Consider the following 20,329-nt stretch of genomic DNA (forward strand, 5'->3'; position numbering starts at 1 on the left):
TGGGGTGGGGCTTTACACCCCTCTGGCAGACACTTGGCATTGATCATGGTGACCTTAGGCTCGCGCAGCTGCTCCAAAGCATCCCTTTACTGGTCAGTGCTTTTCTGTTTAGACTGATTATTGTGAGTGAAAGCCTGAGTTAGCAACAGGTGCCAGTTAAAGTTGCTGAATTCAAAAATTCTAAGGACCGTCTGGATACTTTTGGAGAACTTCTATGCAGGATATTTGTGACAGGCCTAATCCAACAAATCCAAAAAGATACCAACCCCAAACTGTTGAAGATGTTGAGACTGAGCACTGATGAAGCTACATAGGGCCGTAATGGACATGTTGTAAAAGGAAACAGCATTTCTGCTTCTGAAAGTTTGGCTCTAAAGCGAAGAGGAAGCTGTGATGAATGAGCGAAACGCTCGTCTTTCCATGTTCCCCTCTAATCAGGCACAGAGCCACTAGCTCCACATCAAAAGTGCATCGCGGGATTGAAGGGAGTTGAGTAGGTTGATGTTTCTGGGTCAGAGCCAGATCTCACAGGTGTCCACCAGGTTCTGTACAGACAGTAGAAGAGTGCAGTCGTCGATAAGGGGAATCAGCGCAGCCGGGAAATGCCCAAACGCCATCAACCACACTCGCAGGGGGATTCCAGCCTGGCACTCATCCAAGCAGACCTGCAGATTTCACACCTTTAACCTCTTAAAGTGCCGTCTGTGAGCTACAGCTACTTTCCTCATAACGGAAACATTTACAGCCGAATTTCACAATAGATATAAAATATTTTATAACAGATACCAAATAAGTTGCAGTACATATAAAATAATTACAGTAGTTACTGAATAATTTCTAGCACTAACTTAATAATTTGCTGCAGATACTGAATAATTTATAGTAAATAATTTGTAGTAGATATTGAATGGTTCATAGCAGTTACTGAATAATTCAGTCTTTAACAGTAGATACTGAATAATTTATAGTATCTACTAAATAAGTTGTAGTAGTTATTGAATAGTCTATAGTAGTTTTTGTTATAGGTCATAGTTTAACATGTCTCCTAAATGCACAGCTTCACAGAGGCTATAAGGTATTTCATAACAGATACTAAATAATCTGCAGTAGACACTACATAACATAGTAGTTTTATTGGTTTGTAGTAGATATTGAATAGTTCATAGTAGTTACTGAAAAATTCAGTCTTTAACAATAATTACTGAATAATTTATAGTAGCTACTAAAGAATTTGTAGTAGATATTGAATAGTTCATAGTAGTTACTGAATAATTGTCTTTAATTAACAGTAGATACTGAATAATTTATAGTAGCTACTAAAGAATTTGTAGTAATGAAAAGTTCATAGTAGTTACTGAAAAATTCAGTCTTTAACAATAATTACTGAATAATTTATAGTAGATATTGAATAGTTCACAGTAGGTTCTGAATAGTTAATAGTCTTTAACAGTAGATACTGAATAATTTATAGTGGCTACTATTTAGCAATTAATGCAGTTGCCCAGCCAGTTTCTAGCACTTCAGTAACACAGTTGGACTGTAATCCCCAGAAAACATGGGCCATGCTGAATCCTCTCAGTTAGTGCTGAGCTCTCAGTTCTGACTGTGGCTTTCTTCAGTCTTCATTCTCTGAATTTGTCTTTTTTAATTTATTTATTTGTATTTCTTCAGCTTAGGCTCCATATAAGGACACAGTCAGCAGACACACATGAGATATATACTTTAATGTGACCATATATTTCTCAATATCAGTACAAAGTGTATCAGGTTTAGTCATATTTTCATCAAATTAGGGTTCTGTCCAATATCAGAGTAACAGAGCTGAACCGAGCGGTTCAAGCAACACAGAGGGAACAGACAGTGTTCCGACTCCCAGGTGTTTCCCAGGTGAGTGACGGGGAGTCAGAAGGGCACAGAGACTCAGAGAGACAGAGACAGAGACACAGAGAGACAGAGACAGAGACACAGAGAGAGAGAGAGAGAGAGAGAGAGAGAGAGAGAGAGAGAGAGAGAGAGAGAGAGAGAGAGAGAGAGAGAGAGAGAGAGAGAGAGAGAGAGAGAGAGAGAGAGAGAGGAGGAACAAAAGAAAGGAATGTTCTGACAATAAAAAGGAGCAGCTCACATTTTTCATTAGGTCCAGTACCATTTGCACATATGGGAGAGGCCTCAGCACTGACTCAGGATCAGCTCAGACTCCACCCTCTTCACAACAGAGGCCTGAAATCTGGCACAGAGAGCTGATCTGAGAGCAGCGCTTTGGGTCACTGTACACTTTAAGCACCAGAACAACACTGGCTTCAGCACCAGCCCCAAGATCATAGGAAGAGGTAAACCTGCTCTTCACACCCACACAGATAATCCAGACTCTCAGACTGAACCTGATTAGACTGAGACTAACTCCACTCGGAATAATACAGCAGTAAAAAAGATCTTAGACCAGGGCGTCTAACTCAACCACTAAAGGGCCAAATCAAAAACTAACATTTTGCTGTGACCCCAACTGGCCGCTGATCAAAATCTGCCAAAACTACTAATATAATAGAAAATCATTATTTTGCAGACCGAATAGGACTGGGCCACGGGCCTGACTGGGCCACGGGCCTGACTGGGCTCACGGGCCTTGGGCTTGGATTTCAGAAGAGCTTGGTACCTTTCAATGGATGGAAGGTTCTTTCTCATGTAGGTTTTGTTCCATCAGCGACGAGTGACAGAATTTAAAAACGAAGAAACTCCTCATGTCAAGGTTTTCTATCGGTTAAGGATTTCTCCTAGAACTGTACGTCCAAGCCAAGGACCAGTCAGGAGCCTTTATTCGTCAGCGTGTAGCCTTGATCCTGTGAGCACTACAGGTTGTAGAGGGTTCCCTCATAATATGGATTTTTATCAGTTAAGACGTTTTAAATGAAATTACAGTAAATCTACAGTAAAAACTGTAAAAGTATAAAACTGCCTGATTATGGAAGCTGATCAATAACTGCGAGGCCCAGGACTTCTATAACAGCAGCAGTTTGGAAATGCCATGTTTGACCTGTTGTGAGAGGAAGCACAGCCAGCATTACCCACAGTATTACATCACTGCCTATATTACGATAATATAGCACTTTGATTTTAATATTTGTGAATGTAAGAGCACATTTTCTCTCATTTTCTGAAAATCCATAAGGTTTTTGCTTCCTTATCCCAGTTTGATAAGAACTAATTAACACCCTCTACATGATGCAACAAGCCATGTACTCTCTTTAAAAACCAGTGGAGTCCAGACTGTATCAGGGCAGGTGTGAAGACCAGGCTTTAAATCAATGCTGGGCTGGAGGAAACCGATTCATATTCTCATAGACAAAACAATTTGACTAGTTTACACCGGTGTGAGCAGCTGCCAAACAGAAAAACAACGACTCATAATTAAAATACTCTCTATTTACACGCATAAATACAGACGACTGCAGGAGATATTTAGGTACTTAAATCTGACCGTAAAGCTTTTGACCATGCAACGCTGTGGACTCAACCCAGCCATCGACACGGATCTCTCCAGAAAGTAGCCTACAGGAACACATACACACAGAACCGCAAATAAAAACCGCGTTTGTTTCCACGAACACGTAAATATACTCTGTTATTCGTACCGTTCAGCTTGAGCTGCTCTGATTAGTCCTGCAAATGCCAAATGTGGTAACTTAGGGGAAAAAATCAACACCTTTACTTCCGTAATCATCTGATGCTGATCTACAGGCCGAATACTACACACTGAGCAACATTAAATACACACACAGAGAAACTGTCCAAAAATATATAACAACTGCATTTATACATACTTGCATCTGATAAATACTGACGGGTTCGCATCCCTGGACTGCTAAGATATGACGCTGTTTCAGGTACCGGCCGCAGGTATGTCCAGCACAAGCCAACATCCTGGACCTTTTCACTAGAATCCTTACTGAACACACATCCAGATGTTTTTTTTTCCTTTCTAATTTGGGGTTTTGCACGTATACATGCGCACTCACAACGGACACCTAGTGTAGGTGGGAGGAGACCATAAAACAGCCATCAATTACTATTATTTTATGTTAAATATTATCCTTTAACTTCTACCAGCTAATCTTAGTAGTATCTAGGGATATAATATATAAGAGTTTTCAGTTCAGGAGGATTTGTAAACGTTTATACGGGATGAAGCACTCGCATCAGCACGTACGACAGCGTGTTAGTACTTTGAAGCAGACTCTACATAAAGGCATATGAATGAATACATGCACAGAGTTTATGGGATTAGGCGCCACTACATGTCTGGCTGAAGCATTCAGGGTGTTTAGGTTTGGAATGTCAAAGGTTTGGGGACACGTCGGCTTTTAACATGCTTACTCTGTAGATCTGCTGCAAAAACTCAGGGAACAACGGATTAAATAAGGCCCACTTAAGGACTAAAGCCTAAGCCCAACCACTTTATCCCATTGTTGCAATATTAGGGTTGGCCTTTGGGTCAAAATGGTTCAATATGTGCTTTTAACAACAGGTTGGAATAGAAAAAAAATAAGAAAACTGTCAACAGTTTCAACACTTTGATAGACATGAAGCAAAATATACCTACGATAACAGCATTTAGCAGCTATTTATACTTACTTAACTACAAAGTACTGGAGGAAAAATCAGAAAGTAGGTCAAATATCCCCAAACTTTGACAGTCAGTGTGGACATATTAGGGATCTACCTGTAAGACTCTGGTAAATGATTTCAGATGCATGCGTTTACATCTGAATACGTCTATATTGGTGTATATAGCTTAACAATCTGCGGTGTATACAGCATAGAACCATGGCTTAAATGGTAGTGATTAGCTTAAGCATTCTGGGCCGTATGGTTTAGGTTGTTGGGGGTGAATCTACTCTTCTAACTGCCCCTCCCACTGTGAGACTTTACGCCTGTACCGTTTACCTGAACTCCCGGTTCCGCCTCTACAAGCAGGCTTTTTGTAAGTGCATTGGTTTAGATTGTAATAATTCCATACCTTTACAGAAATAATACAAATAAAAAAGAAATCTCTCCGCTGCCTTAAGGACCACCTTTACACAATTAAGGCACCTGGCTCACCCCTCAGGGTTCAATGGCTTCTTCTAATAAGAAGAAAACGACGACAATGACGACGTAGCGAACGAAATCAGAGACAGAGAACCGGAGCAGAAGAATCGGATCAAAGTCCGATGAGGAATGTCAGTAAATACGTCCATCGTGTGTTTGTGTGAGAGACAAGTGCCACGTTTCGTGTCCCAGAATGATTCGGCAGTAACTATAGAAACCAGCATCACCATCGAGTTGCCAGAGTTGCTACAGCGTTTGAGTGGTGACCGCCAGCTGCTGACCTTGCACTGTTGTCCTGACACTGACCAGACCAGGGTCAAGAATTCCCCACCCCTACATGCCTGATGAAAGTTTTAAGGGTTTGAAAAAAAGAAAAAAAAAACTCTACCCATGCTCCGCCCACGAATGTGTTCTCTCGTAGCAACTGTTGCCAAGTTGTACTAACATTAAACATTAGCAGAAATGCCACTCGGCCCTCTGAGAAAAAGGCAGTGTGTACTGGAAATTAATGCAGATACGTTAATTTTTATATAGATTCATTAAAAAAAACTTTCCTGTATTTTCTTTTTTCAATTCCCTCCAAAAGTGGGCGTGGCTAAGCCACAGATGAGGTGGTGAAAGTGTGTATTTACAATGGATTCCAGATTAAGAAGCGCTGATATAATAACATATGTACAAAATTGAATTTGACAGCCAATCAGCAGTCTAGATTTTGGAAGAAGCATGCCTATTGGCTCATGGCTGCTGATAAGACTGATTACGTATTAAAATACATATTGAAATATAGTATTAAACAACAATTTCCCAATACTCTGAGGCATAGAGGTAATTAGGAAGTGAATTTCGAGTTGAAGCCTTAGGCATGACATTGAGTTTCCAGTTTAAAATGCACGGTAGCTAAACTGAAAGCAGGCAGGTTGGGAACAGTGACTTTGCCGTCATGCTAAAGTTAGCTCGATCGGTCAGTTGTGTCGGGGCAGGGAACACTTGAAACCGTGCAGGTCAGACTGTCCCCAGGACTGGCCGTCTCAGTAGCCCACGTTGAGCTTAGTCTTGTTCAGTTCGCGCTCCAGGTTTCCGATCAGCGTGTCGATGCTCTCCTGCAGGTTGCGCAGGTTCACCCTGTTACTCAGCACAGGGCTGATCTCGTGGATCTTCATGTAGGCCTGGTACGTGTGCTCTTTGGGTCTGTGCTCGTCTCTCTCCAACAGGATCTGATCACCCCAGGGTTTTAAGACGGGTTCTTCAATGTCCTGAAGTCCGCTAAAGCTAACGCTCTTCTCCGTCTGCTGTTCAGCGCTCTCCTGCTCCTTCTCCACGTCCGCCTGTGTGCTCTCTGCTCTTTCCATTGATTCATCCACCTCAACAGCGTCCTGTTCACAGGCTCCGCCCCCAGCCTCCTCCCTGCTCTCCTCGTGTCCAGTAGAGGATGGTTCTTCACTCGGGACGTCGTCGTAGTCGGCCTCCTCCTGGCAGGGCTGCTGGAGGTACGTCTCTCTGCAGCCGCTCCAGTCCCCGGCATAGCGGTTGCTGGGGCTGTCCAACCGGCCGGCCCGAGGCCGCAGAACCCCTGCCAAGTCGACGTCGGTCAGGTTCAGGACCTGAGGACGATCCTTCCTCCGCCTCACTGGAGCGGTCACTGCTGGGACTGTCACCTCTGAGACAGGCGTGTCTGGAGCAGGAGATGGGGGTTTACCCTGTGCATCCACAACTGAGAGAGAGAGAGAGAGAGAGAGAGAGAGAGAGAGAGAGAGAGAGAGAGAGAGAGAGAGAGAGAGAGAGAGAGAGAGATTTAGTAAACAAGTTAACAAACAATGAATAGAAAAAACAAACAACAACAAACATGCATGAGACACACAAGTCAAACAGGCAGCCCTGCTCTTGTGGAACTGCCTACTTTGATGCAACACTCATTACCAATGCAACGAAAACCACCTGCTCCTCAAATCTCTGAAATAAATACAATTGGTCTGGGATCAGTTTTCATTCCTAATCATAAAGAATAGAGTTAAACTGACATACGGGACGTGACTCTGTATCGAAGTGCTGATTTTAATAATATGCGTAAAAAAATAAATTCAGACAGCCAATCAGCAGTCTAGATTTTGGAGGAAGCACACTTCTATCTCAGGACAATTTTGGAAGCATTAAACTCAAACTCATATTGTTTTTTTCATTTACTCCCATTACATCATTCACCCATTACATCATTCAAAGCAACATTTCTTGATGTAAAGCAAACGAGGCTTTCTGAGAATCACGCAAGTTCTCCTGGGTGGAGAAAAAGAGAACATCACAGACGAGCTAGTGTACCGCGCAAGCGGCACTAGACCACTGGCCACGCACCGGAACGCTAGAACAAAGTTCAAGCCTCAAACCACACCAGTTCAAACCATTTCCCTCCAGTTTACCTGCCTGGCTCAGCTCACTAGGCCAAGTTAACCTCTCCGCTGATTTTAGCTGCTGCCTACAGGGGGAGGCGACGAGACAAAACACACAACAATCAAACAGCATAAACATGTTAAAACAGCGAGTTGTCACTGCAAGCCAATGAAAACGCTTTGATTAGCACGACACACTGGCGTTACATCATGCGCCTCACAGCAGCGGCAGCACCCCTGACTGGTCCACTCACACTGGTTAGGGTGTTAGGTGGGTCTGTTTAAGGCAGTTTAACTTCATTCAGCTCATCTGGAGACTTGTAGATGAAGTCCACTGAACAGGTTCAGCAGCACCCTGACAAAATATACTATAACGTAGTTACTGCCATAACTTTGCTTTCTTTTAGCAGCAACTGTGTTGATGTAATGTGTTTTATTCATCGAGGAACTGATGCACACATTTAAACACAAATTCCAAGCAACAATTTTTTCAGTGTACCATAATGCAAAAACATGTGCTCTGTGATGTAAAAAGATGCACTGCGGACTAGTATGCACATTTTGGCTGCATTGAAAAGGAACAAAAATACACAAAAACACATTAAACTACAAAAAAAAAAAAAAACCTGATGATAAAACGTATCATTTTTATTACAATAATTATGATAGTCACTTATAACCATGTTACTAGTTTGCTTTTTGTGTATATATTGCATAAATTCTTTGAATTTCTTAGCTATTTATTTCTGTTTTTAATTCAATTTTCTTGAAATTCTACATGGTAATGAAGAAAAATCCCAGAAAAACTTATTTCCAAATAAAGCAGTATAAATGTTAATCTGGGGAGTCTTGCCTAATCTGGCAATACGTGGGTTTCACTGACGGGCACAAACTGCATGACGTGAAGGCTGCTCGTCTGCTGTGCTACTGACTCGCCAGCACTTAGGCTTGATGTAAAAAAAAAGTGTACAGAACCACAGAGTTTCATAAAAGGGTAAAATCAGTTCCTCTCACAGCTTCACGGTTTTCTACTGTTTTAATCTTCAAATTTATCGACTTTGATCAAATTGTGATTTCAGCCCTCGTCTGTTTACGTGTGACAAAAGATCTTTGCGAACAAAAACGAGTGATGAAAATAACTGGGCAAGCACTGCAAAACGGGTTATTAAGGTTTAGAGATTAAGACAATCATTACATCACTACCCTGAAAGGAGGGAGGACCGACTTGCATTCGCTGCTGGCCACACTAGCATTGTTTGGTTGACTACCTCTGTAAGGACGTGCGCTATTCCTGGTGTAAGGAGGGGCTGCTCTGTAAGCTCTGCTGGTTTAGAAGGTCGACTCAGGGCTGAAAGGGAGGAACCTTGAGACTGCGTGAGAGTATCTACTGTTGGAGGTGAAGAAGAGACCGGCGCTGTTCTCTGGAGCTCTTCTCGCTGCCACGGCCCTGACGGACTAAAAATACCCTCGACTCCACCACTCCTCCCTCCCCCGAGTCCTCTTTTTCTTTCTTCCCCTTCATTCCATCCATCCATCCATCCACCACTGGGCGATCCCTGACTGTCCACTTCCTCCTGAACACAAAATTATACACCTATGCTTTGACTAACACAAACACACACCGCAGCACGAGGGCATTCTGCCTCCTGTCCACAGTCCCAGACTGAGCGGCCTTCTGGGAGGAGGCTTTAAGTACAGCTCGGCTGTTCTGAGTGTTCGGGGTGAAGCGGGCAAGCGCCGGGCTAAAGGTTAGGTCAGGAATGTGTGTAATTATAGGCCGAGCTTATTGCATTCTTCCCTGCTGGAAGTAGACATGCATGAAGCCTGGGGGGGGCAGGGCGACGGGTGGAGAAGGGGGTGGAGGCGGCAAAGCTGAATGCAAGAAAAGCGTCTATGAAGACTTTACAGTGGACTATATAAATAAAGTGCTACCCGACACAGAAAAACAACGGAAGTGCATGTAGAAGAGCAATAAAACAATAAAAACAACGTAATGCCTTCTGAGCTCCGGCCTCCAAACATCTAGATCTAATACCAGTTCACTATGTCCATATAACTGAAGTATGTAAGATTGGGGATGCATCATAATATCATAACCATCAATATCGGCAGAGAAATATTGGCAATGAGCAGATGTTTGGTTTTGGCCGATAACTCAAACTGATATTTAGTGGGGATTATACATACATTTGCTTTATCCAGATGAACAGAATATTTAGGCAGCACTGAGTTACAGCACATTCATTCCCTTTACTGTGTGTGTGTATCAGCGTCGGCTGAAACACTGGCCATCTGCATCTGCCTAGAGTTCCCATATCTGTGCATCGTAATTAGGATGCAATGGGACCCAAGATACTGTAGCAGGGACGTGAGTTAAACAAGGCCAGAGCTTTGACTGTCTCTGGATGGAAAAACAACACGCAGCCAAGGCCTCCATCACTGCCTAGTCTTGTGCACCAGGGACCCCATTATGCTCCAAACACACAGCAGACACACACTCGCCCAGAGCGTCGAGGACGGTAACCCAAACACCAGCCCACCACAGGCTGAAGATTTACTGGATCAACCTTGGTGCATTTATTGGTGGGGAACAGAGACATTTCATAATCTGGCATCATTATTTCCCTCTCAGAGCTCACAAACATGTGTTTTAGCGTTTTTTATCTGAACTAGATGAAAAGTTTGGTACCGTCTGTTTAACTGAAATCAAAAAGAACGCGTTAAATTTCTGCCATGTATCTTTAATTCTGGACATCAAAACAAACGAAAGATAAAATATGCTCTCGATATGGAATGTAAATATAACGCAGTACATCACCAGGCATGCATTTAAACAGTAAAACAGAGACGGTGATGACTCTATATTAAAGCTACACGATGTAAGATCTGGAAACGTTGAACGCAACATGCGCAAGACTAATGCACATTCTGTTTCTCTGAGGACGTGAGTGAATTATTTGCTATTGCCACCATATCTTCATTATGCAAACCTATACTCTTAGCAAAAAAGGGCTCTATATAGTACCAAAAAATGGGTTCTAACTATAGTGGGACCCTTCAACAATGTTCTGTGCAACAATGAGGCTGTAGGAGTGACGTTTATATGTAAAGACGTACGATGTGCTCTGAAAATCTCCCGACTGCTCCTCCAACTCTTGAATGCTTATTTCAGGCTCTGCAGGATGACCTGGGGCAGCGCACATTCATCACGCTCCATATTTGGGACTCTTTCTTTTCTCCTGACTCAGTAATGCTGCCTCTTTCAGCTGTAACTAAAGAAGCCTTGGATAATGCTGCTTTAATGGTTAAAGGGATGTGAAGCATACAGAGGAGCTTGTGTGCAGTTTTCTAATGCAAAGTTTAGGAAACATCCAGTCCAGTCCAGCCCTGCCGCAGTGACCCCCAACCCGTGGAATTCTTCGACAATGACATCAACAAGACCCTGGACACACTGTACTCTCTCTCTCTCTATCATCATCATTCACAGTTGACCAGTGATCCCAGAGGCATGCAGCTGTTGTGCAGTGTGTGTGTATGTGCACGTGCATGCATGTATTTGGTGGCAGTGGGCTCTTCAGGGCTATTTCACCCATTTGTGGAATGCGTCCCTCGGGCAAGGGGCTTTCTCTCATGGTCTCACACCTCAAGGTTTTGGTTTACGTTACAATACCTTTCTCTCTCTCTCTCTCTCTCTCTCTCTCTCTCTCTCTCTCTCTCTCTCTCTCTCTCTCTCTCACACATGCTGAAGATTAGAATGGCTGCTTGATCTGATGGGTCCCATATGGAAGCAAATGTTCTATGTACTATGTTTAGGAACCGCAGGCGTATCAAAGCCTGGAGCCTCAGAGTGGCTTCAGCCTACAGTAATACGAGCCACAGAAAAGATCTGAAAGAGTCTCATTTTTAAATACTACTCTGACCCATCCTGCCCACCCTACATCAAGGGTCAATAGTCTCTGATTAGCATTATAATAGTTATTAGGTAACAGACAGTCTTGGCGCTGTATGTGGTATAACTTACTATATTACAAATGACGCTTTAAACAGCTGCCGGTGTTACGGAATATCATTCCAGATTCCACTGACTCGTTTCCCAGGTTAAGCTCCAGTTAGTTAGCGCGAGAAACCGCACCACTTCCCTGTGTGTTGTGATGCAGTGTTTTTACCTGGCCAGAGCTGCAGAAGATAGTGCAGGACCTCAATGTGCTTTTTGAAGTGTAGGGCACTGGCCAGCTCCTCAGAGTCCACAAACACTCTGTTACTGTGGCACGACGCCTCCTGCCTCTGGCTCAGCAGGACTGGACCGAAACACACCGCCAGGTTCTGACACGTCATCTTGTTCACCTCGTGATGGGACGCCACGCGCTTCAGGTGGTCCAGAAGCTTCTGCAGAGTCATCTGGAAAGAGTGAGATAGGAGTGTTAAGGTTCTGTTTCTGACAAGAGTGCAGAGTAAAGCGTCTCCACCGTGGCTGCACTAATGCCGTGTTGCTTTAACTCGGCACTATCAAATACTGGTAAATGCCAGTAGCTACGGTTAATGCGACTGCAGCTGAACTCCTGGTTAGTTCAGCTTCAGGATCTTCTCACCGACAAGGTATATAAAGTGACACTCAAATCTCATCACAGTAGATATAATAATGTTTCGGTTCCTTTTGAAAAAAGTGACAACATATTTGTTGTTTTACATTAAAATATTATTGAATTAATTTTTGTAGGTATGTCAAGGGCACCAAAATTCCTGTGTGCATGTACCAGTGAGCCACTGCCAGATTTGAGTAACCTGATTACAGAACTCGCAGTCAGTACCTTCTCAACCTCCGGTAGCGTCTCCAGCAGGCTGACCGTGTGTTCAGAGTCGGCTGGATCGTTCTCACAGCCGCTGGTTCCAATGAGCAGTGGATGCTTGACCATTGCTTCTAGAACAGCTTCATAAAGCGATTTAGAGATGAGAGGAGATGGCAGCTCCCTCAAATAGTCCTTGAGAACACCTAGAGAACAAAAGGGAGGGAAAAAAAGAAAATGGGAGAGATGGTGAGAAACAGAATGAGAGGTTTACACATCATACATAATACAATGTATAGATGACTCAGGATCCACCATGTATGTACCATATACAGGTAAATATGTATTGAGAAAAACTCAACTCTGACGTATAAAATCGAGCTGGAGAAGCATTACAGACTAATGAAGATTTGTATTTCTGGAGGGTCAAATCTAAACTCTGAAGCTAATAACTTTCATAAACGATGATATGTTGATAACGACATTCCAATATCCCAATATTATTGTGCATCACCTACATAAAACATTTTATAATATGGCTTTGAATAGAAATCTAAACTTTACTGGCCGAGTACATTTGCATGTATGAGGATTTTGGTGGAATTGATGCAAATATAAATGAGCAGTACAGAACAGTAAACATTAATTAGTAAGACAAAATATACATTTTCACAGTACATAAACTAACAGTGCAGCATGTATTTTACACTGTTAAACGTATGAATCCACCTACTGAACTGGTCCAAAGTCAGTTAAAAGAGTTACACGGACTGAAATAAGACTAAAATATTTTTTTCCTTTGAGTGACCCTGTACATTAAAACCAATGATTAAACATCATTTCCAAACCTTTCCAAATGTGTCAGTAGTGACTGTTTCTGTGTGACAATTTTAGCTCATTTTGAGCAGAACTCAAAAATGCAGCCAGTACATGAGCAATAAACACAGCAGAACACACAGAGAATCAGAATGTTTTCATTAAAACCCAAAAAGTGTTTGATTTCAGGAAATATGTTCCGGCAGTGAAAACTTAACGTCCTGCATTGATGTTCAGGGACACATTTACTGCCCATCATGTGGTCATCATGCAGGCTCACGTCCTGTCTAAACTCTTCGTTTTGGTAGTGGCATGAAAATATGGGAGCGTTTTTTGAACAAGGTTTTTTTATTTAAAAATTTAACTCCTGATAAATCTAAAACTTGTGTTTAAACAGTGATTATACGGGTAAAATGTTCCAGAAAGTAAGACCTCAGTAAAGGCCGAGTGCTCACAGGCACAGAGGACGCATGCACTTCCCAGACGAGCACAACACCTGATTTAAAATTACGGTGAGCATAATCTCATAAAGCAGAGTCATTATTCAGCCTTTCAAAGGGCTTCTCCTGACTGCTCCACTTTTTCCCTTCCTCTCTAAGAGCTGGCGGCTTCCACTCAGCTTGGCAGCCAGAGGGAAGCCTATTGTTGTGGTGGCTTCTGAGAGGCGCTGGAATTTGGCCCGGAACGTCAGGGTTGGGAACGGCGGAGACAGGAGTGTTCCAGAGACGGAATTTTCACACCTGAGCATTCAGTCTCTCAATGAATGACATTAAACACGGGAGCCAACATGAAAGTAACACTGCTAATCAGGAGGCTGGATCTGAAACTCTAACACTAGACTACCCTGATTTGAGGGCCAAACTGATGGAAAACTCCAGAAATCAGGTAAAAAACAGAAAGAGCACTTTATCCCGCGTGGATAAATGGGGTCTAAGACTAGATTCATTCGCTCGTAACTGTACCTGATCAGCCCTCCAGAGGCCAAGGAGAGAAAGAGAGAAGCGGAGTACGCTCTTGGCTAACACTGGTTCCGATTAACAGACTCCAAATAGAGCAGCTAATTCAGTCAGACCCAACCTCTGACCGAGGAAGTGCAAATGGCTGGTTTAGAAATAGCATTTCGTCGGCCTGGAGACGCACAGACATGGGCTGTAAAGGTCTGCTGACCCTGCCCGTAGTTTTCCTTCTGTAATTAAGACATACTTCAACTGCAAGAAGAGAGAAAGCGATTAACTAAATTAACCTGACCCGCTAATCCCGTGCACGAAAGAGCGGACCAGAGAGCGGATTAGAAATTAGCCGGGATTAGGAATCCTGCTCAGGATACAAATGCACTGGGCTCGAAGCATTAAGCAATCAGGCTCAGGAGTCACGCTTCACTGCAAAAGATCTGACTTACTACTTACACAATGTATTTGCTAATAGCTTATTAGCGTGCGCTCCCTAGCAATGATTCCAAGAAACGCAAGTTATCAGAACTATTACGTCACATCTGTGGATTATCCGACTCTGCAGGCACACTGTGTCTACCGGAGGACCCTCAGGGCCTTCCAGGCGTTCAGACGACTTCTATTCATTTTAACGCTGCAGTTGGTGTATTATAGTGGGTAACCGGACCCTCTAGGCAGCAGACTGGGGTTGGATTTTCTGCCTCAGTGAGCACAAAACTCTTTACCAATAAGAGTCCCTGGGCAAGACTCCTAACGCTACATTCTCCTACCTCTGTAAATCACTCTGGATAAATGCATCTGCCAAATGCAGAAGCTGAAATATGTAAAACAACTGAGATAGCAAGTCCTTGGTACCAACCATTCCCATTATCAGAATTCATTCACTGCTGGAAAGAGTTTTTATTTAATTTAATTACACCAGGAGTAACAGCCCGAATGTTAATAACCATTTTGTCCTTTCAACAAAAATCAAACCACCTTGATAGCCACAACATTTTACCATCTTGGCTGGAAATATGTCTCAGTATGTGCTGATGTACTAGTACAGGATTCAAAATATACTTTACAATAAAGACGCAGACTTACTTTGATTTAAAGCTTTAGCTCAGCTATAGACGCTTCTCTCGCATCTCCAGCAGGAAACTTTCCTCTTTTTATGAGTTGGTAGTTTCTTGTTGCAGATTAAACTTATCAGGAAACCAGCTGGAGTGAATATGAATGCAACTGAGTCCATTCATCTCTAAATGATCGCTGTTCGTCTTAAATCTTTCTCTTTGCCTTTTCATTAGGTGGTACCTAGGCCTAGTACCTTCAGAGTAGCAGTTTTAGATTAATGCCAGCATTTGTTAAAACTGTGTAAAAACTATCAGCAGCGCTTCATTTTACTGCACAGGATGATTATTTTATGCTTACCTACAAATCTAATTCTGCTGTGGAGCCGCAACAGCAGTAAAAGCCCACATGCGGAGCCACATGCTGCCAACCCCTGAGTTATTTCATTACACCACTGTGTTGGGAATTTTACATTCAATTTGCATTCTGTATCAACAGGTTCAAGTCTGCACCTCTGGAGATAAAAACTATGCCAAACGACTCAAATTCTAATGAAATAAAAATGCATATTTAGATCATGGCAATGCGTCTGCTTTTCTTCTTACAAACACAAAACGTGGAATGAACTGAAAAGTTTCGAAAAACTACACCACGCTCTTGTTAAACCACTGGTAACCAGGTTAAACGTGTATCTCAGCAACCGCTCCTTCTCCTTTTCACCGGAGACAACGTGTTCTGATTCACGCACACACTCAGAGGGATTTGTAGGCCAGGTAAACAGGCCAGAGATGCAGGTGGCTGATAGTGAGCTGTGTAATTGGCTCGAGCTCTTTGCCTTTGTCTTGTTTTTAATATGAAGTGAACTGCAACACACAATGTGTGTTTATACAAGTGTAAGCTGTTCTTCTCTCACAGCTAATGGACGAAGGTGGTCAACACACATTCAGCCAAACAAAACACACGGTCATGACTCAGAGTCAACATCTACAGTCTGAAGAGTGATCTGGCCTGTGTGTGTGTGTGTGTGTGTGTGTGTGTGTGTGTGTGTGTGTGTGTGTGTGTGTAAATAATTAACCCACTGTGACTCAGCTGCTCTCTGTTCTGTTTGTACAAAACCCGGCACCTCCCCCTCCACACTCCCAGCTCATAAACACAAGGTCATGGCTGTTGGGGAGACAGGTGGTGCTACTTCACGCAGGTGCTATCAGTGTTTTCACAGCTCAGCCAGCATCTCTCTCTCGCTCTCTCTCTCGCTCTCTCTCTCGCTCTCTCTCTCGCTCTCTCTCTCGCCGGAAGAGGCCCTTTACTGCCATTTATTTCAGCCACTGACTTTTTTGCATACCCCTCCCCTCTATGTCCCCTCCCCCATATTTCCCTGTCTCTCTCCTGTTCTCTCCATCTTCTCCCTCTGTCTCTTTCTCTCTGCTTCATTTTCTTCCTTTCTGTTCTGTATGTCTTTCTGTTCTCTCTCGTGTTCTCTCTCTGTGCTCCATGTTTTCTCCCCCCCCCCTCTTTTTCTCTCTGGGTCCTGTTAATCCAGCAGGCGTGAGTCAAATACCATCTGTGTATGTTCACACACAAAGGGGGCACTTGTTAATGACTTTTCGTGTCTTTGCAGGGCGAGGGACACTCACTCACACTCAGCAGGAGGGAGAGAGAGCAGCATATGGAAGTCAGCCTGCAGGGCAACAGTTTGTTATCAGGACCTGCGCGTACGGACTGCACAACCGAGCTGGACGAACATTTTAATCGCCTTTAAAAATCAATGCTTTCAGTAACAGAAACGCAGTTTGGCAGCAGAGAGGAGTTTAAAAGCACTAACAGGATGAAAGAACCGCACAACTTCAGCTTTCAATCATCTGCAGGAACCACACAGCGCAACATCATACATGCCAGATACATTCAGACAGATGAACAGAGCGGATTCCTAAATGACTGAGAAACATTCAGAACCTCAAAAATGCCAGAATGAAGCTCTAATAAAACGACTATCCAGAATGAAGCTCTAATAAAACGACTATCCAGAATGAAGCTCTAATAAAACGACTATCCAGAATGAAGCTCTAATAAAACGACTATCCAGAATGAGGCTCTAATAAAACGACTATCCAGAATGAAGCTCTAATAAAACGACTATCCAGAATGAAGCTCTAATAAAACGACTATCCAGAATGAAGCTCTAATAAAACGACTATCCAAAATGAAGCTCTAATAAAACGACTATCCAGAATGAAGCTCTAATAAAACGACTATCCAGAATGAAGCTCTAATAAAACGACTATCCAGAATGAAGCTCTAATAAAACGACTATCCAGAATGAAGCTCTAATAAAACGACTATCCAGAATGAAGCTCTAATAAAACGACTATCCAGAATGAAGCTCTAATAAAACGACTATCCAGAATGAGGCTCTAATAAAACGACTATCCAGAATGAGGCTCTAATAAAACGACTATCCAGAATGAGGCTCTAATAAAACGACTATCCAGAATGAGGCTCTAATAAAACGACTATCCAGAATGAAGCTCTAATAAAACGACTATCCAGAATGAAGCTCTAATAAAACGACTATCCAGAATGAAGCTCTAATAAAACGACTATCCAGAATGAAGCTCTAATAAAACGACTATCCAGAATGAAGCTCTAATAAAACGACTATCCAGAATGAAGCTCTAATAAAACGACTATCCAGAATGAGGCTCTAATAAAACGACTATCCAGAATGAGGCTCTAATAAAACGACTATCCAGAATGAAGCTCTAATAAAACGACTATCCAGAATGAAGCTCTAATAAAACGACTATCCAGAATGAGGCTCTAATAAAACGACTATCCAGAATGAGGCTCTAATAAAACGACTATCCAGAATGAGGCTCTAATAAAACGACTATCCAGAATGAAGCTCTAATAAAACGACTATCCAGAATGAAGCTCTAATAAAACGACTATCCAGAATGAGGCTCTAATAAAACGACTATCCAGAATGAGGCTCTAATAAAACGACTATCCAGAATGAGGCTCTAATAAAACGACTATCCAGAATGAAGCTCTAATAAAACGACTATCCAGAATGAAGCTCTAATAAAACGACTATCCAGAATGAAGCTCTAATAAAACAACTATCCAGAATGAGGCTCTAATAAAACGACTATCCAGAATGAGGCTCTAATAAAACGACTATCCAGAATGAGGCTCTAATAAAACGACTATCCAGAATGAGGCTCTAATAAAACGACTATCCAGAATGAAGCTCTAATAAAACGACTATCCAGAATGAAGCTATAATAAAACGACTATCCAGAATGAAGCTCTAATAAAACGACTATCCAGAATGAAGCTCTAATAAAACGACTATCCAGAATGAAGCTCTAATAAAACGACTATCCAGAATGAGGCTCTAATAAAACGACTATCCAGAATGAAGCTCTAATAAAACGACTATCCAGAATGAAGCTCTAATAAAACGACTATCCAGAATGAAGCTCTAATAAAACGACTATCCAGAATGAGCTCTAATAAAACGACTATCCAGAATGAGGCTCTAATAAAACGACTATCCAGAATGAAGCTCTAATAAAACGACTATCCAGAATGAAGCTCTAATAAAACGACTATCCAGAATGAGGCTCTAATAAAACGACTATCCAGAATGAAGCTCTAATAAAACGACTATCCAGAATGAGGCTCTAATAAAACGACTATCCAGAATGAAGCTCTAATAAAACGACTATCCAGAATGAAGCTCTAATAAAACGACTATCCAGAATGAGGCTCTAATAAAACGACTATCCAGAATGAGGCTCTAATAAAACGACTATCCAGAATGAGGCTCTAATAAAACGACTATCCAGAATGAAGCTCTAATAAAACGACTATCCAGAATGAAGCTCTAATAAAACGACTATCCAGAATGAGGCTCTAATAAAACGACTATCCAGAATGAGGCTCTAATAAAACGACTATCCAGAATGAAGCTCTAATAAAACGACTATCCAGAATGAAGCTCTAATAAAACGACTATCCAGAATGAAGCTCTAATAAAACGACTATCCAGAATGAAGCTCTAATAAAACGACTATCCAGAATGAAGCTCTAATAAAACGACTATCCAGAATGAAGCTCTAATAAAACGACTATCCAGAATGAAGCTCTAATAAAACGACTATCCAGAATGAAGCTCTAATAAAACGACTATCCAGAATGAAGCTCTAATAAAACGACTATCCAGAATGAGGCTCTAATAAAACGACTATCCAGAATGAGGCTCTAATAAAACGACTATCCAGAATGAAGGCTCTAATAAAACGACTATCCAGAATGAAGCTCTAATAAAACGACTATCCAGAATGAAGCTCTAATAAAACGACTATCCAGAATGAAGCTCTAATAAAACGACTATCCAGAATGAAGCTCTAATAAAACGACTATCCAGAATGAAGCTCTAATAAAACGACTATCCAGAATGAAGCTCTAATAAAACGACTATCCAGAATGAGGCTCTAATAAAACGACTATCCAGAATGAAGCTCTAATAAAACGACTATCCAGAATGAAGCTCTAATAAAACGACTATCCAGAATGAAGGCTCTAATAAAACGACTATCCAGAATGAGGCTCTAATAAAACGACTATCCAGAATGAAGCTCTAATAAAACGACTATCCAGAATGAGGCTCTAATAAAACGACTATCCAGAATGAAGCTCTAATAAAACGACTATCCAGAATGAAGCTCTAATAAAACGACTATCCAGAATGAGGCTCTAATAAAACGACTATCCAGAATGAAGCTCTAATAAAACGACTATCCAGAATGAAGCTCTAATAAAACGACTATCCAGAATGAAGCTCTAATAAAACGACTATCCAGAATGAAGCTCTAATAAAACGACTATCCAGAATGAGGCTCTAATAAAACGACTATCCAGAATGAGGCTCTAATAAAACGACTATCCAGAATGAGGCTCTAATAAAACGACTATCCAGAATGAGGCTCTAATAAAACGACTATCCAGAATGAAGCTCTAATAAAACGACTATCCAGAATGAAGCTCTAATAAAACGACTATCCAGAATGAAGCTCTAATAAAACGACTATCCAGAATGAAGCTCTAATAAAACGACTATCCAGAATGAGGCTCTAATAAAACGACTATCCAGAATGAGGCTCTAATAAAACGACTATCCAGAATGAAGCTCTAATAAAACGACTATCCAGAATGAAGCTCTAATAAAACGACTATCCAGAATGAAGCTCTAATAAAA

General features: G+C 41.9%; 1 protein-coding gene across 1 annotated transcript in view; it reads right to left on the reverse strand.

Moving 5' to 3' along the window:
• Positions 1–1,702: 1,702 nt before the first annotated feature.
• Positions 1,703–20,329, reverse strand: part of syde2 (synapse defective 1, Rho GTPase, homolog 2 (C. elegans)) — a 61,472-nt gene continuing 42,845 nt past the window's right edge. Inside the window, exons 5-7 of the mRNA XM_037541238.1 lie at positions 12,272–12,453; positions 11,630–11,861; positions 1,703–6,793 (exon numbers count right to left, since the gene is read on the reverse strand). Coding sequence (XP_037397135.1) covers positions 6,111–6,793; positions 11,630–11,861; positions 12,272–12,453 — 1,097 coding nt within the window. The 3' untranslated portion in view covers positions 1,703–6,110. The remainder of the gene's footprint in view (positions 6,794–11,629; positions 11,862–12,271; positions 12,454–20,329) is intronic.

This window comes from Pygocentrus nattereri, chromosome 9 (assembly GCF_015220715.1).
Source record: "Pygocentrus nattereri isolate fPygNat1 chromosome 9, fPygNat1.pri, whole genome shotgun sequence".
Classification (NCBI taxonomy): domain Eukaryota; kingdom Metazoa; phylum Chordata; class Actinopteri; order Characiformes; family Serrasalmidae; genus Pygocentrus; species Pygocentrus nattereri.